General features: G+C 38.6%; 3 protein-coding genes across 3 annotated transcripts; 2 read left to right on the forward strand and 1 right to left on the reverse strand.

Moving 5' to 3' along the window:
- Positions 1 to 31: 31 nt before the first annotated feature.
- On the reverse strand, positions 32 to 2126 carry LOC6653090 (protein MAK16 homolog). The gene is made up of 4 exons (XM_002075189.4): positions 2028 to 2126; positions 1907 to 1953; positions 1061 to 1841; positions 32 to 320 (listed from the first exon to the last, which is right to left on the reverse strand). The coding sequence occupies exons 1-4, from the start codon at positions 2040 to 2042 to the stop codon at positions 138 to 140; spliced, it is 1026 nt and encodes a 341-aa protein (XP_002075225.1). The 5' UTR covers positions 2043 to 2126; the 3' UTR covers positions 32 to 137.
- Positions 2127 to 2222: 96 nt separating this feature from the next.
- On the forward strand, positions 2223 to 6443 carry LOC6653091. The gene is made up of 3 exons (XM_002075190.4): positions 2223 to 2516; positions 2588 to 2965; positions 4594 to 6443. The coding sequence occupies exons 1-3, from the start codon at positions 2413 to 2415 to the stop codon at positions 6293 to 6295; spliced, it is 2184 nt and encodes a 727-aa protein (XP_002075226.1). The 5' UTR covers positions 2223 to 2412; the 3' UTR covers positions 6296 to 6443.
- An 11544-nt stretch (positions 6444 to 17987) lies between these two features.
- LOC6653092 lies at positions 17988 to 21025 on the forward strand. The gene is made up of 4 exons (XM_023181353.2): positions 17988 to 18376; positions 18433 to 19082; positions 19142 to 19414; positions 19482 to 21025. The coding sequence occupies exons 1-4, from the start codon at positions 18145 to 18147 to the stop codon at positions 20943 to 20945; spliced, it is 2619 nt and encodes an 872-aa protein (XP_023037121.1). The 5' UTR covers positions 17988 to 18144; the 3' UTR covers positions 20946 to 21025.
- Positions 21026 to 26267: the final 5242 nt, after the last annotated feature.

Raw genomic sequence — 26267 nt, forward strand, 5'->3', positions numbered from 1 at the left:
CAAACACACATTTCATAATTTTCGTCGTTATTTAATTTTAATTTAGGCAAATATATTTAGTTATATATACATCTATATATATATATTTAGATGGATCTGTGGGAAAGCACTCCTTATTCATTTCACTTTGTACCTGGCTAATAACGCACTTCCCTCTGCGGAGCCTCAGTTTCAACTTCATATTCGTATTCCACCTCCAATCTGGGTTTGGCACGACGTCGTTTCGTCGTTCCACTGGCTGTCGATTTCCTTTCTGATGCTGATGCTGAAGCTGAGGAGGAGGAGGTCCTCGTTTTCTTTGTAGGCACTTTGGCACTTTCCTGTAAATTGGTTTTTAATTTAGTTTTTATTTAAATGATTCGATGATTCAATCAACACAAACAAACAAAAAACAGTTCTAACAAAAACCCGCGCGCGTACCGTCTATTTTTTATTTTAACTTTTTTTGGTGTATTAAATGTTCTCTCTAGATAGAGCTACGTCCGAGCGGCTACTGGAGATGTCGAGATGACGTTCGCCGCTCAAAAAACTCTAAGCGTAGCCGACTGAAGAGCTTTATGGGTTCCGGTCGGGAGGAGGGGTCGGACTCCCGGGTAAAATGCAGCGACAACGTTGCGTCTCATTGAACTTGTTCGTTTTGTAATTATGGTAATTGTGAAATAAAAATCAACAAGTTCAAAATATACATTAAATAGAAAATAAAACGAGGGAGGGAGGCGGTGGAATTTACCGAATAACTAGCCGGGCGAGCCTCTCTCTCAAAGAAGGTAGCTAAATTCATTATGAACAAGATCGGTAAAAGTAATCAAGGCGAATATGTTCGATACCATTTCTGGTTTCAATGTGTTTGGATATGATGCAGAAATGGGATGTTCATGAATTCTATTCTAGAATCTAAATATAATCATTTGTAGCAATATTCATTTGGAATGATATGAGTCTAAGTCCATCAATCAAAACTAATTGAACTAAAGAACTTTACTATTGACAAATTATTTCGATCTTTATAGCGATCAAAAACGTAAGCGAGAAAGCAAAAAACTCGTTTCCGAATAGCTACCTCAATATCTTCGCCATCGTCGTCGTCCGACTGATCGAAATCGCTATCCATTTCGACTTGCTCTCTATGCCCAGAATCGCTATCATAGTCATCTTCCTGATCGGTATCAGCTTCAACGAATTCCTCATCCATCAGGGCGCGATGCAATTCAGCCGCTTCTGCTGGATCCTGATCGGGATCCAGTTCCATTTCATGTTCCAATTCCAATTGCTGTTCCCTCTCCGCATCTTCTTCATCCTCCTCCTCGTCCTCGTCCCCGTCAACACGTTCCGCTTCCAATGCCTTATTGAAGGCAGTTTGTGAGAAATTATAGATATCACGATATGTGCCATGCTTGAGACGCTCCAACAGCGCCTTCTCGATGTGATTGTCAATTTTGGCCGCTATCAGTGCCTTTTGTTCGCGCCGCGCTTCACGTCGCTCGATTTTAGTGGACAGGGGCACAATGAGTTTCTGTCTTCGCAATTTCAATTTTCTCATGCGCATCAGATATTGGGTGATCTTGAGGAATCTCTGCTTATTCTTGGATATCATGTATTTTGGCCAAAAGACCAAGTTTTCATTGATCTGTTCGATTGCCTTTTCAAAATTACGCGACAATTTGATGCGTTCCCACAGTTTGTTGGGCATGTGCGACCTTTCTGCCGTCTTTATGAACAAATAGATGATGCCCTTCTCCTCCCGAACAGTGGCATACTGCGAGTTGGCCAGTGGGCATGTGCGGCGTGTGCAGAGACCAGTCAAATTGTATTCATGACGGCAAAATGTCCGCGTGTCCGTCCTACGAAACAGGAATTAAAATCAGTTGAAAGTTATGTAGTTGCAAGAGGAATCCAAGAAACTTACTTGACTTTGTGAGAGCAAAACGATTTGTTGATAATACTCCAAACTACCTAAATGCGGCAAAATAGATTCATAATTTATTAGACCATTTAATGCTTAAGATTCGCTTTCTCTCTTCACTTACATCGTCGTTCTGCATTTTGTTGCTGCAGCTAAATCAATTAATATAAGTAACAAAAAAAACACGTGCAGGTAGCCGCTGCTTCAAAATAAAGGAAAACAAATAATATCGATTAATTCGTTATGTTATCGATAGACGCACATGTCATAGCGATGCGCAAAGCGTCGACTATTCGTTTCAATGAGTGCCAGGGATTTTTAATACGCGCCAATCATCCCTAACAAACCATGCTAATCGCGTCTGTGTTTTTCTATATTTAGCAATTTAGTTTGTGGTTAAGTGCGTGAGGAGCGCGCAAATATTTCATTTAAGCTCTCTATAGTTTTAAGTAGCTAAGTTCAAAGTGAAGACGGTTAAACAATCATAACCATACTGCCCTCCGTGTAAAATGATACATAACATTTTACTTACACTGACCGCCACTGCTGTGCCGATTTTGGCGCTAATTTTCGTAGCCGGATTGTTCACATACAAATTGTATATATATATACGGTAAATGATCATCAATCTCATCTTACTCCCACTCTCACTCTGTAATTTCAATTTGGTCTCCCATTTTGCAGCCGCCGCTACAATGCAACCGTAAATTGCTGGTTCTGCAATGAAAACTCAAGAGTACCGTACGAGGAACGTAATAGTTTTACCTGCCCATATTGTGAACAGTATAATGGTTTCACCAAGGACGGAGACTACAATCGGGATATGTTTATGCAGCGCGACACTTCCAAGTGTAGCAATAATTCGTCATCCAGTAAATCGGTCTATTACACTTCCACTGCCGCTGCCACAGCCGGCGCTGTCCCATCGGCGTCTGCGGCGCCCCCTTTGACCAATGGACTGTGCGATCAATGCAATGAGGCTCAACGCTTGAAAGTGGAAAAGTTGGCACAGTTCGAGCCCAAACATGAGTCCCGATTTGAACAGGAGCTTGCCGTCTACAGGTACAATATCCTTATCACAATCACTTACTGTCTTAATATGGAGTATCGTTACCAGAGGAGATAAGAAAGTCAACTAACTGTTGATATGTAGTATGTACATACATATATGTATAAGGAGTCGGACAAAAGTGTCTGTAAAAACAGGTATCATTTTTGAAAAGTGAACACGAAGAAGTAGCTTGTCACAAGTCTACTTACTCTGTAAATTGATGAAGGAATAGCCCACAAGCAAATCCGGACCTTTTCTTTCACAACTTGCTTCTTCGTATACACAGTGGGCCACGAGTTTACAGCATTTAGTATTTTCGAAATTTGTTTCTGATTTTGTGCACTCCCAAGTAAATCAGGCGATAAAATCTTATGTAATTCTACGTGTTTTATCCGAATTTAATTAATATAGAGTAGAGTTGATTAGAGAGTATCCTAACAAAAGTGCTTCAAAATCCAAAATTGGTTATCCTGTACGCTTACTCAAGGAATAGAAATCCGTAATGGTGAAATTTTGACAAAAACAAATTCTAACTTTGAAACCTTGCCTTGCTTTTTCGACTTACAGAACTTACTGTCATTGAGTGAACCTTGAAATTGAGTCCGTTTTCCAGTTATTTGAAATCGTCAAACACAATAATAAGATCCGCTTGTTTTTCTGAAGCACTTTTTTCCAGAATATCGCGAAACCCTACTTTTAGGCACATAATTCAAATATTTTTAAATTTCTCGTGAATCGTAGTGCCTAGCAACATATACATAAATAGAAAAGTATTGAATTGGCCTCAAAAGTAACTTGACTTTTACTTTGTAAAAGTGATTTGTCATATTTAAAAAAAAAACTTTAAACTTTGTTAACAATCAGTTTTTTGCTGACAAGAAAAAGTCGAAGTGTTGCCGAACCGACAGGAGTGTTTACAGTGTATGTGAGGCGGCTGCGCTGCGGCAGAGCTAGGCCCTAGCCCGGGGAATAATCTAAAAAGTAGAATTTTAACGTTGAAGCTGCTAGCAACAACAAATATTCATAGTTTTTACAATTCGAATATGTTAACTGATTGATTTTAAATATTTTCGAATTTTTGTTCCGAGTATACCATGGTTTCAAAGCTCAGAGTTCATCAAAGTCGTAAAGTCCGCATGGGCCATCATTAATGGAAAAATTCTAAAAATCATTAATGAAACCTTTACCGAAACGAGTTGAACTAAAAATAAATGTATATTTTCTTTAACTGTTTAGATAATCTAAAATTTTTTAATTGAAAACCTGGTTTTCCATTATGATTTGCTCCAATTTTGGTTACATTAATAGAAAACGAAGTAGAGAAAAAACTCAGCCTCCGTTGGACATGCAGCTTTGAAAAATGCATAGGGCTGTATGCCATAAAAGGTCCAAGAAAATATTTGGAAATTATCGAAGTCGGGAAGACAACGACACTTTTTTTTTATGAGATTTTGAATGTTTGTATTTACCTGGAAATATGTTAAATTTTACTGATTTGTGTTCAAAATTCAAACTCCTCAAAGTATGTGGTAGAGTTAGTGCACCTAATAATGTGTCCAGAGGTATTCAATTAACAAGTTTAATGAGTTAATATGTGCAAAGACGTATTCTAATTTCTATTGTTTTTTCCCCCACCCAGGAACCAGCTGGAAGAACAGTTTCGTTTATGCTCCAGCTGCGAACGTCATGTGGACAGAGTGTTGCACGAAAAGAAGAAAATGGTTTTGGGATCGAAATTCTTGAATTTTATTATCAAGGGAGCCGCCCTGCTAAAGCAGCCGCATTTCAATCGTTTAGCTCGTGTGCGACAGCAAGTGAAATTGCAACGTTATCAGTTTTTAATCGTCGTGTTCAGCATTTGCAATGTTGTGGCCCTCGTATGTGGCTTGCCGATTGCCCAGCGGGAGCAATTCAATGCTGTCTTGGGGCAGCATTTGGCCTCACCTGTATTCTTTTTCTACTCACATGTGTTGACGTTGGTAAGGGTGGTAGGAACGATATTAGAGGATCAACCAAGTGTTGCCAAATTGTTGTTATATGGCCGTACTTTTGGTAAACTAATTCTCTACTCGGTCGGCCTGAGTCAGTTGCAAGTGCAACATGCCACACTAGCGTCCTGCTATACTGACCTATATCCCTATGCCATACTGATTTTGAGTTTTTTGCATAACGTCAGCGATGGCCTTAAATTTACCCGATTCACTCTGTTGCTGCTGTTATGGAGTGTTTATGCCAAAGGATCAACGCTCCTGCACTTTGAGACCGGTGGAACTGTATTTAATTTGATGGGAAGCATTTTAACTCTTCTACTTTTGTTCTCAAAGCGAAAAAATTTGTTTTCAAAGGCATCGATACTTAACGATGAATCTGCTCGCGATAGCTTCCATCGGCTGTGCGCAGATGAATGCATCAGTGATGAGGAAACGATCAGTATGTTGAGTCAACAGTTGAATTGCAGTGCCGGCAGCAATAGCAGCACGGGTGGCATGACATCGCTAATGTCTACCTCCGGTGGCAATGACTCACTGCGCCAAAGGAGCCTAAACTGTGCCTCCTCCAGAGCTCCATCTGTGCTATCGCTAAACTCGCTGCATTTGTCATCGCAAACAAATGGACTTGGAGGCTTGAGACGTCCTCAGCCAACGACTTCATATGCGGCTGGCTGTGTGGATCAGTTGGGTGGCTGGCGATCAAACTATGCTCATTCAACAGATCCCTATATCAATAACCAATGGCCACCACGCCACCAACATCAACAGCCAATGCTTGGTGCTAATCCTCTTCTTTCGTCGCGCAATCCCGCTGCCCCTTCAACGTACAGATCAGTAGAAAAGTTATTAATGCCGCCACGTCTACTTGGCATATCCAAGAATATTAATCATGGTGGTGGCCATGATGTTAACGCCTGGTTGGCGGCTTCCAGCAATCAGGAACTCCAGAATGATCCCACCAGCTCCGCCGGCTTACTGCAGACATCACTTTCCCGCACCTCATCCCAATCGTCGGGTTTTGAGTCACAGCCCAGACCAGAATCCCAAGCGAACTCTTATGCATTTGCCTCGGCTCCGGCGCCATCTCTTTATATGTCATCTCATGATTACGGCTGGCAAAAGAATGTGCCTCCAGCTCCTGATCATTTTATTGCTCCCCTTAGTGTGGCTACACCATTAGCCTCCCCATTGCCGCAGCCGCCGACGACATTGCCTGCCTCTTCTGTGTACTCACATCCCATGGAACCAATGGATGTTCAATTTGGTTCCAATCGTCCGCATCTCCAGCCTGGGGATCTTTTACGCAAGTGGGTAGAGTCCACTTCCCGACTCACGCCACAGCGCAATTAAAAAATTACCCTTTAACATAATAAAATGCTCTGTGTTCATTAAAAGAAACTATCCTTATATATTTATACATTAAGATTTATTTGTTTACTATTGTAATAGGCCTTTTCAAATACTATATTATTTAGTAAATATACTTTTTTGATTATTATATTGATATTTATTATTGTGAATAAAGGATTACTGCCACTTGATAATACAGCAAATGTCTGGTCATTTTTCTGAGTAGATATTTGGACTATGAAACAACTACCTAGATCCACCCCTGGTTGGAATAGGGTCCCCGTTTCCATTAGCCCATTATATATAGCTAGTCCTTCTTGTCAGCAAAACACTTTTTTTTTGCTGTTAAGTATATTTTAAATATATAAAACATAGCATTAACAAAAGTACAATCAAAAAGCAAAACCGCAGGAGGGTTCATAGAGCAATCGTCATCTGCTGGGACCGAAGAGACCTGAGACCTGATCGCAGGACCTCCTTGTGGACTGAGGAAATTTGTAAGTCTCTGTGTAGAACAGAGTTCCGGACAATTGGGCTTTAGGATGGACTTGTAAGGCCGAATGTTTGATGTGCTGAGCTGCGATTTGTGGCCGATGAGCCAGTGCATCTTCCTCGTTTTTAGGTTCAGTTGCATCGACTTAGCCTTGATGTGAGCCTTCCAACTAAGTCTTGGGTCAACAGTTAAGCCGAGGTACTTTACCTTGTCTGCTGTGTGTAGGGGAGTCCCATGTAGTCTCCTGCGTATAGCGAACGCGATATGTCCAGCTGCCTCTGGACGATTTTTAAAACTTGACAAGGATTTGAAGCAGTTCCTATGAACGGAAAGGTCAGCCGTGTAAATGGTGTACAGGATGGGGCCAAGGACGCTGCCCTGGGGGACACCCGACTTAACCTTTTCAATGCGGGCCATCACGGAGTCACATGTGATGTAGAATGTTCTGTCTGCCAGGTATGATTCGCACATGAGGATCAAACGGGTCGGGAGCATAGATTTGAGTTTGAACAGGTGTCCCTCATGCCAAACTCTGTCAATCGCCTGCTTTACATCCTAGATGCTGACAGCTGAGCTATATTTTTTCTCCTCTAAGCAGCGAAGCAATCTTTGGACTATGCGGTGGCATTCCTCGGTGGTCTGGGATAATCTCGTGCAGCAATGTCAGTACTCTACCCAAAAGTATTCCTTCGAGTACCTTCGAGAGAGGGGCCAGGAGACTGAACCGACGGTATGATGAGGCGTTGCTTTCCTGTTTGGTATCATTGCAATCTCAGCTCATTTCCACTGGGATGGAAAATGACTAAGATCGAAAACAGCATTAAATAGGCTCGCAAGATGTTGGATTGCTCATGGAGGCAAAGTTTCAGGGTGACCGCATCAAAGCCGTCGTATCCTGGGCTTTTTTTTTATTTTTGCCTGTCCATTTCAGATTTCACTTACTCCGGAGTAATTCTGCTTATGGAGAGGGCCATTTGGCAGGAAGTCTGTGGTGGCATCACGATCGACTTGGATGCACATGTTAAATGGAGTGAAGGTTTTGACTACATGAGTGGCGAACTCCTCTGCCAAGTCCTCTGGTTATCTGCACCATGCTCCAATGGTACCCCGAATAGGAACTCTGCTGCTTGTGGGCCTTTTGAGATACCTCGTAGCTTCCCAGAGGCTTCTCTTGGGGTTATTAGTGTCGAGACTTTTCAAGCATTCAGCGGTAGCTGCATTTATATGCTCGAGGAAAAGCATCTTCAAAGCAAAATATGTTTTAAAATATGTACATATTATTGGTAGGCCACCAGGGATGCTGAAATACGTACAGTGAATCACATTAATATTCGGTATAACCCTTGCAAAAAGGGTATATTAATTTTGGTCAGAAGTGTGCAACGCATAAAAGGAAGCATCTCCGACCATATAAAGTATATATATTCTTGATCAGCACGACGAGACGAGTTCAAATAGCCATGTCCGTCCGTCCGTCCGTCCGTCTGGATCAGCGCAAACTCCTCCTAGACCGTAAGAGCTACAAAGCTGAAATTTTGTATGTAGGCTTGTATATACTGCAGGCGTTGTATATCTCGGATTCATTATCTCGGATCGGATCACTATATCATATAGCTCCCATACAAATGGCAAAGTCACGAACTGTGACTTTTCTTAATAACTTCGTTATTTTCTGAGCTATTGTCATGAAATTTAATATTGGTGAGTTAATTACACATTTAAATGACTATGCCAAATTTGATCAAGATCGGGTGACTATATCATATAGCTCCCATAGGAACGATCTTTCGAAAACAGTGACTTTTGTCAATAACTTCGTTACCTTTGGCGCGATTGCTTTCAAATTAAACATTTGTTAGTTTAATATATCTGTTAATGACTGTGCCGAATTTGATAAAGATCGGGTTACTATATCATATAGCTCCCATAGGAACGATCGGTGGAAAACAGTGACTTTGATCAATATCTTCGTTATTTCCAATGCTAAAATTGTTGGCCGTTCTTTCGCAAGCATTAGCCTTTTTAGATAAAACGTTTTTTCACTTTGATGGCTATAGGTAAGGAAAGAGTTACCATAAAAATTGCAAGGGTATACAAACTTTGACGCGGTCGAAGTTAGCCTCGGCCCTCTGGTTTTGCTCAACTTTGAGCGCAAGTATGTAATTTTAGCTGAAATTAAACAAATTTAAATGCTAGTAAAAGTTTAGAATGTTTTCTATCCATAGAGGCGTATTACGATAAATTTTATTCAAAACTAAAAAAGAAAACATACCAAAACGAAACAAAGTCCCAAATTCAGCGTTACATAAATATTCGGTTTTTTGCTTAATGGTTAAATTTAATACTATAGCAACTCCCAAAAGTCATAAATATTCATGGCATATGGACTTCCCCGAAAAAGAAACATGTGGCACAAAAAATTTAACTTCAAGCTCGCGCCAAAGTTTAATTGTTGAGGAGCAAATTAAAATGGGCTGTAAAGGAAAAAATGCATCCTTGTAGCAGCGAAAAGTTGTACTCCAACTACATTTAGAGGGCAAAACTTAAAAGGAGATAGGTAGAATTTTGGAAAGGAAGCCAAACACCGTTGGTGATATTGTCCGGAGATTCGGAAATGAGGGAAGAATTGCCTCAATAAAACAAAAAGGAGCGCCAAAAAAATTGGACGAGCGAGAAGAATTCGCAATTGTGCGGAAAGTGAAGAAAAGTCCGAGATTGAGTGCACCAGCGATTGCAGCTGCGATGTCCGCCGATCATGGAAAGGTCGTCTTCAGCACAAACAATTCGTGGTACCATTGAAAACAAGGGTACAACGGACGAATTGTTTCGTCCGTTCGTCCGACTTCGCTGTGTGAGCGCAACCGCAAATTGAGGAAGAAATTTGCACAGGAGTTCTCCAAGATGAATGAGACTTGGTGGAATGTTGGATAGAAAACATTCTAAACTATTACTTAGCTTACTTGCGCTGAAAGTTGAGCAAAAGAAAAAACCGAATATTAATGTGATTTTTTGTAGATATACATACATACATACGTACTTTTTTTAAAATTTAAACACAATAAAAGAAATGGATAAAACAATCATTTTTAAATTAACTGTCTTTATTGTTTTTGATTTCCGTTACATTAATGTACATTAGTATTTTTACAAAAATGTATACATGTTTTTATAAAAGTGTTTTATGTGGTTGTCAGAAGGATCTAAGTTTTCCTTTAACCCACTTCTTGTGTGAAGTAAAAAGTGTCCGTTTCTAACTTATTTCTAATATTAGTTTTAATTAAATTTATTTCAGAAGATGGTCGCGGAGATATGTCGGCGGAGATAAGTCGTTACCCCTCGCTCAACATTAGAACTGCTATGTGGCAAAATAAACTAATTTTGAGTGAACTCCATCAAGAGCGGAACCATCTGGGTTGAATATCCCTTTTTAACATTTGAAATGTAACTCAAAAAATCGTCTGGCGGTACCGCTTTCTCGTTTTAAAAGAAAAACTCATGTTTCACAGCTGCTAACCTCAAACCTCATTCCCCTCAACACTTCTGTTACATGTTTACTTTATTCACCCACTCAAAACGAAATGATGTAAGTGAGTCGTCTCGCCGACTTGGGTGTACCATGCACCAGTCCTTATGGATCGCGTAGAAAAATACGTTCATACGCATATTTTGCATGTTTCTAGTCCGATTTCAATAAAATTTGGTTGATTGGTAGAAGCTGGAAATCGATCTTTTCTAAATTATTGAGGCAAAAGTGGGCGTGGCAAAGTTTTTAAATAGCCAATATCTGCGCATCTATTAAGCTATAAGCTAATTTACTTACTAAATTTAATGTCCGTAGCTGTCATAGTCTTTAAGAAAATCTGTTTTTTGTGAATTCCAGGGGCGGAAGGGGGCGTGGCAAAAAGTTGAAACAATTATTTTCTGCGCGCTAACGTACTCGCGCTAACCGAGTATATGTATATGCCAAATAAGATGTCTCTATCTGCTACACTTTTTAAGAAAAACAGTTTTATGTAAATGGTGGGGGCGTAAGGGGGCCTGGTTAAAATTCCAATTAACTCTATACATTTACATGCTAGACGAGTCCACATACCAAATTTGGTAGCTCTAGCTCTTATTATCTCCGAGATCTGCGAGTTCATACAGACGGATGGACGGACATGACTAGATCGACTCGGCAGTTGATACCGATCAAGAATATATATACTTTATGGGGTCGGAGAAGCTTCCTTCTGCCTGTTACATACATTTTGCCGAATTTGATATACCATTTCACCCTATGGGTGCATAGTATAAAAATGATCAGGGTACGGCAACCAATTGTTTGCAATCAGATGCAGTGATACTAGCTTTTCGAACGAATCGCAACCTTGATTGTTGGCGAAAAACCGCTCACCCGATGTGATCGTTTGTAAAATAGGATTAAAGCCGAACGACTCAATCCAGTCTAGCTTCGGAATTCTTGCACATGATTTAAGTATTAGTTTATTAGACACCATTGCAAAATCAAGCACAATCGTAAGCGTTCCTATCGAACTGGTGCAGTCCGATCACTCTGTGCAAAGAACCGCATCGCCGTCTATAACTTGTGTTTTATTTATCTGATATTATTGAAATTAGGGGATATGATGTAACATTAAAAACTATCCCATAAGCCTAATTTATTAAGATACTCCAACTCCTTAACTGATTTTTCCTATAACACTATATGATCCGGTTGTCCGATCCGGAGGATTTTACACTTAATCTCACTTACTATATATGTATATACATTTTGTTTCTTAGTTTTAAGATGTTTTCCTACTTCAAATTGACATACATTTTTGTATTATGGTTATAAATGCAGTTACGATTCGCAACTTGTTTTGGTGATGAACTGCATAGCCTTGGGCTCCACCAGCAGTCAGCACCCATACAGTCAGAAATTGCATTTGTGTATGTAGCAACACACACGAAGTGCGAAACGTTTTCTTGCTTTACACGAAAAAAAACTCTTAAGCTAAAATAATTAGTTTAAAATGTTTCAAAAAATGTTTAAATGCATTATAATTATGTCATAAAGGTAATGTTATATTTTTATTAAATGAATTTTAACCTGTCTTGAAAAAATATGATTGGGAATAACGCATTGCACATCGCATCCAAGTTTTCAATAAAGATTTATTTTTCTTTATTGATACACAATTGTCCGTTCGTCAACAAACATTTTTTAAGGGTATTTTTGACATGTTGACTGATTTCTCTTCTTGAGAATCATTTTTTTCTGACAAGCACGTATTGAAGTGTTTTCTAAGTGTCGCACAGTGGGGCCTTCTGGCATTTAGCATTGCAAAAATCATAGCGTCTAAGCCAATAAAGCGATTTCAAAAGTTTAAAAAGCATATGATAAAAAATACCTTAAGCTTCAAAATGAATATTTTCTCAAAAGTGCTGGGTGTTCGTGGTGCTGTAATATTCAAGGTCAAAGTCAGAAAATATTTCCAAGCATGTTTTTCCTTTAAAAATGGATCGAAACCCGGTTTTTTTCAATCACAAATGGAATTTTTCATTGTTTTAGACGACTATGTAACATTTTTTAATGTTTTAATTTGATTTTTTAACATAATTACAAAAAGAATTATGAAAAAAGACAAAAAGAATCTTTTTTCTCGTGATCGCACGTGTCTCAGTGATGCAATAAGTGGGTCCGAAGAGGCTGCCAGCATGTTAAAAAGGTCTTAATTTTGTCTAACACGAGAAGTTTTTAATGTATTAGTGTATCCAATCCTTTTGTAGTCCTTGTTTTTACATTCCTGTGCTTCTTCGGATAGCTCTCCAATTGGTAAACACTGAAATTCTATTAAATCCTTTACGTGAGCCAAAATCTTATGTACCGTTAGGGTAAGTTTTTTTTTGCGGATACAATTCAGTCAAAAGATGAGCAGTCTTTGAAGTATATTCGGCAAATTTTTTACCATTTTCCATTTCCTTGCAATTTTTAACATTCAAGATAACAGCCAACCTTTTAATGATCTCTTGACTTATCCCTGTTATTAAAGATGTCATTTTATTATTTAAAAAAAAAACTCCTTGAAGTATTTCCATGATTACACTTATGAAGTTAAAAATAAACTGTCGCAAACGAGAGGAATAATTAGCTCTTTATATTATATTTTTTTAAATTAACTAGGTAGAACGAAAAATTGGTATTACCCTTTTTGTATTTAATATGTATTTACATCCAATTAGGTAAACAGAAATAAAAACGACCAACCTACAACTAGGAGAAATTTTTCATCAACTTAAATAACATTTACCTGTCTTGTCAGTTTTTCCAAAGCAGGTAATTAGCAATCTAACATTGTAGAAAGGCATATATATAACCAGTTAGTATTTACAAAACAGCATTACGCATTAAGCATCATTTAAATACAAAGACGCTACAGGCCAATACGCATGCGCTCTTCTTCTTCCTTATACCTGCAGCGCATTTTTTAGGCGAGGTTGCCTTAGTTTTATGGCTTACGCATGGCTGTCGCAGGTCTCCGCATATTGGGACTATATACATATGATAGGTAAATATTTCACCTACCTAGTGTATGTAGTCCGGTATTGATACTCGTTGAGTCTTGCTAGTTTTATTCCATCAAAGTTCAAAAAATGTCAATATTTAGTACATTTTTTAAACGCTTCTAGTTCAATAACGATTTAAGTAATTATTAAAATTTATGAAACATGCTATTAAAAAGAACATACTTTTCAGATAAAACCAAAAAATCCAAGATCGATTGTTGAAATCGCCCAATATTCAGTTTTAAAGTTGCGATTTTTTTTTAAAAATAATATTTTTTCCTTTTCACTAAAAATGTCTCAACTTTGGGCGCCTCTAGCACCCATGAATCTCAACCGATTTCAAAAATTTTTCGGATTCATAATCTCTGAAGTATTTCCTATCGATTGCATATATAATTTTTGCCAAACGCGATCATGAAAAAACGTATTTTTGCAACGCTATCCGAGCAGAGGCCCAACGACATGTCGTTGCCGAACCTACACGAGCATTTACAGTGTATGTGAGTCGGCAGCGCTGCGGCAGAGTTAGGCCCTAGTCCGGGGAAAGGACAGTGCTCACCACTTCTGTAAACACTCGTGTTTGTCCGGCAATGTCAATTGTCAAGAAAGTTAAATCCCTTGGTTGTTTAGCTTTTGATGGAAGCGACTAATTAAAATGCACTTAAAAATGTTTAAGAATTTGTAGGAGCTGAAACAAGCGAAAAATTCCTTGAGTTGAAAGGCAAGTATTTTTCACCTTTTGTAGCTGATATAATTGAGCAGCTGAAACCCATTTCTTCAGTGACTAAGGCGTCATACATAGTTGCATTGGCTTTAGCTCAACAATGTCGTCCCTTCGCGGACGAAATATTTTTTAAAAGTTTGATGATGGACCTACTAAAATGTCTTGGTGACAAAAACGAATATGTGCAACGTGTCCTTGAAATTCCGATTTCACCCCGAACTGTTCCACACTAAATGCAGCAAAGGTGAAAAAGACCTATGAACTCCGAATCTGTATTAAAACTGTAAATGAAGATTTCGCATGATTTGAAGAGGTTTTTAATGTTCTTTCCTTTCATGGTCAAACTTACACCAGAGTCTTCGCATTCGTTGGACAAGAAAAAATTAAGTTTAATATTCACGGACGGACCTCTTGTAATGACTGGAAAGCACAAAGGCCAAGTAGGAATGCTGAAAAATGGAATTGTTTGCCCATCCCTCACCAGGAAGTCCTTTTCGCAAAACCGTTAAACATGATATCCGTTATGAATATTTCTGTGTGTATAATAAATAAAATCACAATGCCCTGACCCACAGAAAAATTAAGGGATTTGTGGCAGTTTGGAAACAGAACGTTGGCTTATCAGGGGGAAAAGTTTGGAGCGCCTTTTTAGGTTAAGAAAAAAAGTTGACAATTTTGTTAAATCCGTCGGAAGGTAGCCCAAGATTTGAAAAGACAAATGAGAGACCAATGCTTTTTACTCGACTTAGCTTTCAGCTGTGATATTTACGAAGACGTTGAATTATTTTATTTATTTATGAGTTATTCACAACCATTAACAATCTGAAATTTAGTTTGACAGTTGGATAAGAAGACTTTTGTTAATTTGAAAAAATCAAAGAAGCTAACATCGGCTATGTCGAAGTTTATATACTCTTGCAGTCCTTGGTAATAATAATTTTACATGTTCAAAATTTGTTTTCTGCAACTCAATTCATCAATATACAAACAAAACAATTTTACTCTCTATTTTACAATTTGTTCTTCTTCTTCCCTTATTCCCAAAGCAAAGCAACGCACGCATACACATACAGTTCATGTAGCGTTGCGTCTGTGTGTGTTATATTTATCCGATCACATTCAAACTTTGGGATCTGGGGTTTTATATCCAATATTATCACATATGTAAATTTCATAGCATACTCGGATTTTTATGAAAATGTTTCTTCTAGTTCTTCTAGAGCTATATGATATAGTGGTCCGATCCTTATGAATTTTATACTTTATTTTTCCCGGGTAATAAAAAACCCCGAAACAAAATTTCAGACCGATAGCTCTTAAGACGGCTGAGTAAAACGCATACACACAGACGGACGGACAGACGTACAGACGGACATGGCTATATCAACTCAGCTTCTCATGCTGATAAAGAATATATATACTTTATGGGGTCGGAAACGTCTCTTTCTGTGCGTTACAAACATCTGACCAATTTTATAATACCCTCTGCAAGGGTATAAAAAACTACTCAGAAATCGAGGTGTATACCGAAATAGTAAAGGATTTGAATACAAATTTTCGCATCAGATTTTTGACTTAAAAAGCATTTCGAAGTTATTAGAAATTCACGACAATTCAGTAATTGTGACACATCACTGGAACTGCCATTATGTGAGAAAATTTAAAAACTGTTAAATGATGATTCCTTTATCAGCCAGTTTAACTTTGACCAGTTAATAAATTTCGAACCTATATTTCACTTTGTTTATAGTAACAGAATCTTAGGTCCCACGGAGGCGGAATAGGGGGGACACCCGATTAATGATCTTCAATCTTATATAATAAGAATAATTACGGTATAAATATGTATGGCCATTTCAGCTGCTGACAAGCGAGCTATTTTAAGATAGGCCTCAAATTTGCGTAACTATGCAGTCATTATTATTGAAATACCAGAGTTAAAGCCAGTGTTTGGACTGTCCGGAGAATCATAGCCAAGTGTAAGAATATAAAACGCCATAAATTAGAAAACCGAAAAAATTATGAAAAACATTTAAACATTGTCGCCTCGACGAAAGGGAAGAAGTTTCGTATGCACCATACTGTCAGAAATCATTAAGGATGGTAACAGTACTTTGAAGTACTTTACCTTCTCTTCACCTTTGGACAAAGAGGATGCCATTGACTCCTTCATAGCCTGGATAAATGAGGATGGCGTTTCAGTTATCCATGGCTCCGGTTTTCTCAAATTGGCAAAGTTTTTTAATTATTATTATTATTAAAGATATAGTTGTAAACTATCAACCTAGCTATATTTTACAAGCACTGGCAACTAAGGCCTTCGGCTTAGACGAAAACTACATCCATACACTAGCCTGGGATTCGAACCCGGATCCTCGTTGTTCGGTTGACCAAATTACCGGGGACTGCAGTTTTTCATTATATTGGAGCAAAATATGGAAAAGATGAGGATCTTAATCGTCTGCTTCCCGAAGCAACAATGCTTTCCCGAACAACGCTCAAAAAGGGATTGAAAAGAGTTGGCATAGACAATCAAATGTTGTAAAAGCCCTGGAGACGAATATTTGTTTGATTGAAAGGAAATAATATATTATATATTATTGATAATGTTGATAAAACTTGGCATTCAAATCCAAGTCGACTCTCGTTAATTCAAACCTGCGATAATTCGAACCTCTCTGTAATTCGAAGTTATCTCGAGTCCCCTACAAAATCTCTTGATATTTCGAATTTTGTCCCTACATTTTTATACACTCGGTAATTCGGCCGAAAAAATCATTGCTACGTCGCGGTAATTCAAACTCATATGGTCAAACCCTCGATAATTCGAATTTACAAAGTCTCTTGGTGTGTTAGTAAAAACTTTGAACTTTGGGAATCCCCTGAAAATACTTTTTCATTGCGTGGTTGCGGCTACACATAAAACATGGGCACATTTTGACGCGCGCTTCCGCACGAATCGCTTCGTTGGTGTACAGAATAAAAATTTATATTAGATATGAATCCTAAGAAGTATACATAAATGTTTGACAATTGCTGAAAAAAAATTGAAATTGAAAAAATAGAAGGAGGTGAAAAGAAAAGCGATGTTGCAAAAGAATTCAAGATTCCTCTCAGTACTCTCTCAACCATAGTCTAGACATACAAAACTTCACGGTGGCTTTCCAATTTCAAAAAGAGGAATTGAGTCGTGTTTAAAAAGTTTGTGGAGAAAGTGGAGCTGTTAATGATGCTATTTGCTCAGATTGACATGAAGATGTTGCTGTCTCAGGATCACTAACCGATGGCGAAATTTTATATCTGACAGATACAAATGAAACGAGCAACGATGAAGGCGAAGGCGACATATCAGAACCTTTGGAAGAAGTATCAGTTAAGGTAGCAAGAGCCTCATTTGAGAATTTACAAAGCTTTTGCCTACAAAACGAAACTGATGAAACAGCATATCAGGCACTTTTTGTACTTAAAAATATTATTGATAAATTGGATTATTATTGATAAATTGGATAAATTGGACCAAAATTTATTAATCAAACTTAGACCCTTTAGTTTACTATACATGTACATTTGTAAATGTATAACTTAACATATTTTGATAACTTAATGTTGCATCTCTTACATGTAAACTAATAATAAATATAAATGATCAATTTAAACTTGAAGAATGCGTTAGTTTTTTAAGTGATTCGTAATTTGAATTTGCGCTATTGCCTAGGCAATATCGATAGTTCTCGAAGCGTGAGCTATCAATTTTACCATTTGCTTAAATTTGAATAGGGGAATAGAATTTATTATTTACCTTCCAAAATTGAAACATGTTGCCATACGTTAGTTCGTTTTGATTTTGATTTTTTTTTGTTAGAGTTTTATACAAAAAACATCGATAGTTGTTGCCGTAGATCGATACACCAATTAGAACATCGATGACTTCTCCATCTCTATTGTGCCACATTATATCTTCATGGCCATCAACAAAACTGCAATTTACAACCTGACAGGCTCACAAAAATTTGATCTCATACATTTGTTGTGGCTTAAACCGAGACTATATAAGTTGACTATATAATCCTCCCATCAGCTATGGATCTGGTTAAGACAGAGCCAGAAGAAGTACATGGGGGAGATTCGCCCGTATACGTTGTTGACTTGTATATGGACATTGTCAAGGAGGACACTGAAATAAGCCCAACTAAGGACAACGTTGAGGATATGACCATTGAACTCGAATCAGAACTACCTCGTGAAGATGATGATGATGATGATGATGATGATGATGATGATGATGATCATGACGTTGATGGTCAAGAGGATGGTATGTATAAATGCATCTCCATAAAGAATCTCATTAATCGTATAATTGAATTCTAGATGAAAACAGCCAAGACGATATAAGCTATAGAATGATTGGGCCACCCAAAGTCTGTTCTAAATGTAATAAATCTTGGCAGCCGGAGTTGGTTCAGCATAAATGCCATGTTAATGATGACCTGCCCTTTAAATGTTCCATATGTCCGGAAAAGTTTAAATTTAAGCAGAAACTGAAGGAGCATGAGAAATCTCATTTGGATTCATGGAATTTCAAGATTTGTCTCGAGTGTGGATCGGTTTGTAAAAATGTGTATTTTCTGATGAAGCACATGCGACAGCATAAGCACGATAAGTCGAAATCTATAAACTTCAAATGTAATTATTGCGGTGATAAATCATTTAAGAGAAAATCCCAATTGGAATCACACATGCGCCTGGAGCACCAATGCAGCGTTTGTCGTGCAGTCTTTGATTCCAAAGACAAGGTCAAGCTGCACGCAAGATGTCATTTGAAGAGAAATCTATCACCGGCAGAAGATATAGACTGTGATAGATCAGCTATCAGAAAGTCAGATATAACTCGAACAAATCGTCATAACTCAAAGAAGAGTCACACAAAACCTCTGGCGAAAACTTCTGTAGTATCCAGTACATCCCAAGTGGAAGCTCGGCTCAAAGTTAGCCAGCAGACTGCAGCGTCAACTCCCTTGGTAATTATTTTATGCGTCAATCTAGTTAACATTGAAATATTCATTAGAATCATTTGTAGTTTTCGTGTACCCCGTGTCGCGTCAAATTGATAAATGTGAGTAAATCGAATAAATCAGCGATGGAGATAAATAGACTCGTTTGTGCTGTTAAAGCAATTGTGATTCAAAATAGGGCCATGCGATCTGTTGGTCGGGACTACAATATAGATAAATCAAAACTATCTCGCTACATATCGAAGTTGAATGAGGCGAATTTGGATCCATCAACCGCGACTGATGAAGAATTGGCTGAATTTCTAACGGTGATAAGTGGGAAAACTGGTGGAAAAACGGTATGTCTGATTAGGGATCAATAGCCCTAATTCGATATTTCTTAAATCTTTTCTTTATCTTTTCCAGATTCTGAGCGCAGAGCAAGAGAAAGTATTAATGATATATCTTATGAATGCAAGCGAGATATACTATGGCTTAAGTAGAAACGAATTAAGAACAATGGCATATGAGTTCACGAAAAAACTGGGCGTTGCCTATCCTGCAGCCTGGGACGTTAATCAAATAGCATCGTATGACTGGTACTACGGATTTATACATCGTCATCCGAACCTAATTTTAAGGACACCGGAACAAATCAGCGCGAATCGTGAAATGGGCTTCACTGCAGCCAGTGCAAGTGCTTTCTTCGCTAATCTCAGTGCTGTTCTCGATCAACAAGTATTTGAGCCACATCGTATTTGGAATGTTGATGAAGTAGGATGTCCAACAGTCAGTTCAGAAAAGTCAGCAAGTCGCCGAACCAAAAAGCAAAGGACATCAGACGAAGAGGGAAGCAATGTGTCATTGGCGTTTGCCGTAAGTGCCACTGGTCAATCGATACCGCCATTTTATATATTTCCACGGAAAACAATGGAGAAGAATTTTATGGATAACACAACACCCGGATCAGTTGGCGTTGCCAATGAGTCGGGATGGATGTCTGCCATCGAGTTCATCAAATTCATGTCACATTTCATAAAATACGCCAATGCAGCCAAAAGTTCACCCATTCTCTTGCTCTTGGATAACCATACGTCCCACCTCAGTGTGGAGGCCATAGATATGGCATTGGATCACGGCATAACGATGGTTTCGTTTCCCCCGCATTGTTCACATCGCATGCAGCCATTAGATGTCAGTGTGTTTGGTCCATTCAAAACCATGTTTCATCATCAATGCCAGGTTTGGATTAAAAACCATAAGGGCCAACCATTGGAAATACAACATGTGCCGCATATCGCTGACAAATGTCTGGATGCAGCAGCCACGCCCAAAAATATAAAATTTGGTTTCCGTGCAACGGGCATTGTGCCATTTGACCCGAATGTTTTCACACCTGAAGATTTTCTGGCAGCCACTCTGAGTGGCGAAAATCAATGCCCTGACGATCATCCCGATGATTGTCGAACTATAATGATTAATACTGATGCCACAGATGCTACCGCACAAGTGGAGGCGGCGATATCGGAATTGGCAGAGCCCTGCACATCCAGTGCATCCACAGATAGTAGTCTCCTGGAAGAGATGATTATTCGCAGTCCCAGCGGAAAGAGAAAGGCTTTGGGGCAAACACAACCAGAGCAGAAAGATGAGCTAGACCAGAGTACAGCCCGAATTCTGCGACCTAAGAGAAGCTGTCGTGTAGAAGTTATTCAGATTTCATCGGATTCTGATGGAGAAGACGACTGCATCATTTGCAAAAAACAATTACCTGTGAAACTTAATGACAAAAACTGCATTCATTGCAATGTTTGTGATCGGGCTGTTCATTTCAAATGTGTCAATCTACAAGCTGCACATTACACATGTTTTCACTGCGAATCGGATTAATTTTATTGTTTTTTTTAACATAAATAAAAGTTATTTATAAACGTTAAACAATATATTGCTACTATAAATTTACTCAGAAATCCCACAAAGAGCACTAAATAGTTTAAAAGCTAACAAAAATTATTTAATAAAAGCAATACAAATTTAACTTTTCTGTAGGAAACAAAATTTTCGAATTTAAATGTGCCGATCGAAATTCACTTTGAAATTTATCGAAATTAACAATTTTAAATGGGTAAGTTAATTGTCTTCATTCACATGAAGCCAGAAATTAGAGTTGGACTAGTAATTTTGGAGCGATGTGTCGCTCGTCCTTGGGGTTACAAATTTTACTAGGAGCATGTCTTCCTTACCATGGGTTCTATTTTCTCCGACAAATTGGTAAATGATGCTTTCGACGGTGGAATCGCTTAGTCCAACCGTTTCACTACTTTTCCCGGCATGAATATCCCGACTTAAGGTGGCTGAGAATTACTTTCCGCCGCTAAATGGTCGTGCGTCTTCCCGTTTTGATAACTAATCTGTTCTGCTAGGTGCAAACTTAAAATTCTGCAGAAATCTATTTCTCGGCATTACCAAATCATTAAAGCATAGAAACAAAACTGACGTTGTACGTGATGTATGTATTTCAATTGTCTTTCTAAATAACTTGACAAATATTTAAGATTTCATTGTGAAGATTCATCTTTCAATAATAATTTAAAACAAAAAAACAACAAAAACTTCTTTGGCTTATGAAATAATTTAAAAACCAGAGGTTAGCCCCTAACTTCGACCGCGTCAAAGTTTGTATACCCTTGCAAGTTTTTTTTTTACTCCTTACTTACCTAACCTTCAAAGTGGAAAACCGTGTTATCTAGAAAGTCGAATGTTTGCGAAAGAACGGACTACATAGGAAATACCAAAGATATTGATCGAAGTCACTGTTTTTCACCAATCGTTCCTATGGGAGCAATATGATATAGTCACCCGATTTATACCGAATTCGGCACAGCCATTAACAGATATATTAAACTAACAAATGTTTAATTTAAAAGCAATCGCGTCAAAAGTAACGAAGTTATTGACAAAAGTCACTGTTTTCGACCGATCGTTCCTATGGGAGCAATATGATATAGTGACCCGATCTTGATCAATATTGGCACAGTCATTTGGGTGTAAGAAACTCACCAATATTAAATTTCAGGACAATAGCTCATACAATAACGAAGTTATTGAAAAAACTCACTGTGACTTTGCCGTTTGTATGGGAGCTATATGATATATGGGAGCTAGATATACAACCTGTGCAGTATATACCCGGAAAAGCATCTTGTAATCCAAACACAACACAAGTCGAATACAGCTCTAAGGAGTGGCTTCTCCTATGATAACGTGACTAGGTCTCGTGGCGAGATTTCTAGAAATGTAAACCTAACGCAGGATGGAACCAGGTTGACAAATTTATATGAAGATCAAACTTTCAACAGTAAATTCCGAAGAAAAAGACATTAATGATCTCAATAGTAGAATGGATCAAATGTTCAAGCTCATACAGGAAACGATGGAGGCAAACAAAGCCTTCCGTGATCTGGTACAGAAGCTGATATCAAAAAGATTAACACGAATCTAACAATCAGATTGTGGAACGCACGAGGATTAGTCAGAAACATCGAATAACTCCGACTTTTTCTAAGTGCAAATAACATAGATGTAATGCTGTTTACAGAAACGCATATGCGCCCAGGACTACGAGTATACTTACCAGGCTTCGACCAATTTTATGCTAATCATCCCAGTGGAAATGTGGAAAAGTGGATCTGCTGTTTTCATAGGAACATATATCTCTCATATCCAAAAGGAACCTACTTTGAGTCCTACTATTCAAGCTGCAAGCGTAAATGTGCCGACCATTGGTGGATGCATCAAAATCTCCTCCATTTATCTGCCTCCCAAACAACCTTGAAATAATGTTGACTTTGAGAAACTATTTCTTGGCCTAGGCGACAAGTTTTTCGCAGGTGGTTATTACCCTGGTGGGGTAACACAAAAACATGCAGTCGAGGAAAGCGATTGCAAGAAACCATTGCTAGTTCCGCATGCCAAATTTTAGCAACTGTCGAGCCAACTTTCGTCTCGTACAGTACAAGGCTAACACCATCTGCTCTGGATTTCTTTATTGTTAACGGAGTTTCGTTAATTGGGATTGAAACCAACTATAAGCTCTCTTCGGATCACCCACCGATCATAGCAACATTACATCACAAACCTCAAGCTACAGCCAGAAAGCAAAATTTGCTCCCTCGAGGTGCATGCTTTGAAGCTTTTAAAGATGGGTTGAAACTTAAAATCAACCCTAACATTGACATCAACAGCCCAGATGATATAGAAGATGCAGTCTCAATTTTCAAGAGAAACATAAAAAGCGCTGATTCAAATGCACCACCCAATCAATGCCCACCAAGACAACGAAATGCTTCTCTCCCGGCAAGTGCTGATGCGCTCTTACGACTGCAGAGACGAGTATGAAAGGAATAAGCGAGAACAGGTGATGATCGCATCCATCAGATCTACACAAGATTATCAAACCGTTTGCAAAAGGTTCTCGCGAAAATCAAACAGAGAAATATAGATGACATCTTAGAAGCTTCTGGGCCAGATGCATCTTTTAACTATACTCTTTGGAAGCTTACGAGCCGCTCTAAGCGAGTTGTTATCCCGGAAACTTCAATTAAAGATCCAGCAGGAGGCTAGTGTTACTCCAGTCAGCAGAAAGCTGAAGTATTTGCAGACAGTTTAGAGGAAAGATTCAAGCCTTTTAACTTTACACCTGGAGAGACGCTAACGGCTGTAAAGATGAGTCAGGAAATCCCGTTTCAGAAGTCTTTACCAACAAATCCAGTAACGCTGCAATAGGTTGTGCAACAAATTAAAAACCTCAAGGTCAAGAAGTCCCCGGAAAAGGATCAACTGGACAACAAGATCCTGAAGCTTTCACCAAAAAGAGCTCTGCTGTTTATGGCCTTGCTATTAAACAGTATCTTAAGGATTGGTCACTTGCCAAACTGTTGGAAGACTGCTTTAATCACCATGGTCCCAAAGCCGGAAAAGCTGCACTCTGAAGCCAATGGATACAGACCAATTAGTCTGCTCTCATCGTTGGGCAAAATGACGGAAAGGGTGATCCTCAACCGAATAATTAATTTAAAGTCTGTAACTGAAACAATTCAAAAGTGGTAGTTTGGATTTAGGCACGGTCACGGAACCCCTGAACAACTTCATCGTGTTGTATATTTCGCCCTGGATGCTATGGAGCAAAAAAAGGAATACAGTTGCCATTTTTATGGATATGGACGGACATCAAGCTTTTAATAGGGTGTGGCATGATGGCCTCATATCTAAACTGAACTCCATATTAACGCCGCAGCTTTTCCAACTAGTTCGCAGTTTCCTAGAAAGTAGAAATTTCAGAGTTGTTGACGGAGTCAAATCCTCAAAACGCCCAATATGTGCAGGCGTACCGCATGGCAGCGTTCTTGGCCCTACGCTATATATGTTATATACAGCTGATATGCCCACCAGTACAGAAATAACTAGGTTGGCCGAAAATAATGTGCTGATAGCTACTTATGCAGACGACACTGCAGTGCTGACCAGAAGCACAAGCATCATCTGTGCCACTGAAGCTTTACAGCAATATGTGTCCAGTTTTGAAGACTAGGCTTCAAAGTGGAACATAGGCGTAAACAGCAGCAAGTGTGCAACCGTTACTTTTGCAACAAGACCCTTGTCTAGCGGAGGCGTCACAATGATGGGTTCTACAATCGAGCACAAGAGCTCTTTTAAATATCTCGGTGTCATTTTGGACAGGAAATTAAAGTTCAAATCCCACACCACCATGGTCAAGCAGTTTATAATAGCAAAATCAAAGAAAATGGCTTGGTTGCTCGCTCCTACAAACAAACTGTCATTACACAGCAAAGTGACAATCTACAAAGCCATAATAAGTTCACTATGGAAATACGGAGTACAAATATACGGAATTGCACCTAGAACAAATTTAAACAAGATAAGTGTGATGCAATCAAAGATTTTAAAGCGTATATCCAACATACCTTGGTATATACGAAACAAGGATATTGAAAGGGACCTGGGCGTCCCTAAGGTGGGTGATGCTAACATGCAACGATGTTAGCCGATGCAACGCCTCGGTCGGCGCCCAAATAGTCTAGCCAGATGTCTCACTGCCAAACCAAGGAAGAGAAGACTGATGCGATACCAACCAACGGATCTCCCTAATAGGTGCCACGATTAATCAAATCAACCGTCTTGTAAATTTTGTAAAAATGTAATATTGTAAATTTTGAATGTAACGTTATTCATCGTATGTAATTATTCTGTGATCTATTGTTGTTTCCCTTTAATGTAAAGCTTCTGAAGGTATCAGAAAACTAGTTTAAACCAAATATACAAACTTTTAATATAAAAAAAGTATACTTTTTCTCTCATATCTCTGCGTACACTCAAGAAAATATTTGAATTTTAAGTTTGACCATTAATAGCGCTCAGTATACACAAGATACAGCATTTTTTCTTTTTTTATTTGTTTTTATACCCTTGCAAAAAGGGTATATTAATTTTGGTCAGAAGTGTGCAACGCATAGAAGGAAGCATTTCCGACCATATAAAGTATATATATTCTTGATCAGCACGACGAGACGAGTTCAAATAGCCATGTCCGTCCGTCCGTCTGGATCAACGCAAACTCCTCCTAGACCGTAAGAGCTACAGAGCTGAAATTTCGCATGTAGGCTTGTATATACTGCAGGCGTTGTATATCTCGGATTCAGCCGGATCGGATCACTATATCATATAGCTCCCATACAAATGCCAAAGTCACGAACAGTGACTTTTCTTAATAACTTCGTTATTTTCTGAGCTATTGTCGTGAAATTTAATATTGGTGAGTTAGTTACACATATAAACGACTATGCCAAATTTGATCAAGATCGGGTGACTATATCATATAGCTCCCATAGTAACGATCTTTCGAAAACAGTGACTTTTGTCAATTACTTCGTTACTTTTGAAGCAATTGTCATAAAAATTTATATTTCTCAGTTTAGCATAACTATTAATGACTGTGCCAAATTTGATTAAGATCGGGTAACTATATCATATAGCTCCCATAGGAGCAATCGGTGGTGAACAGTGACTTTGATCAATATCTTCGTTATTTCCTAAGCCGTTCTTTCGCAAGCATTAGACCTTTTACACAAGGAACTTGCAAGGGTATACAAACTTTGACGCGGTCAAAGTTAGCCCCGGCCCAACTTTCGTTGC

This window comes from Drosophila willistoni (genome assembly GCF_018902025.1).
Source record: "Drosophila willistoni isolate 14030-0811.24 chromosome XL unlocalized genomic scaffold, UCI_dwil_1.1 Seg142, whole genome shotgun sequence".
Lineage (NCBI taxonomy): Eukaryota > Metazoa > Arthropoda > Insecta > Diptera > Drosophilidae > Drosophila > Drosophila willistoni.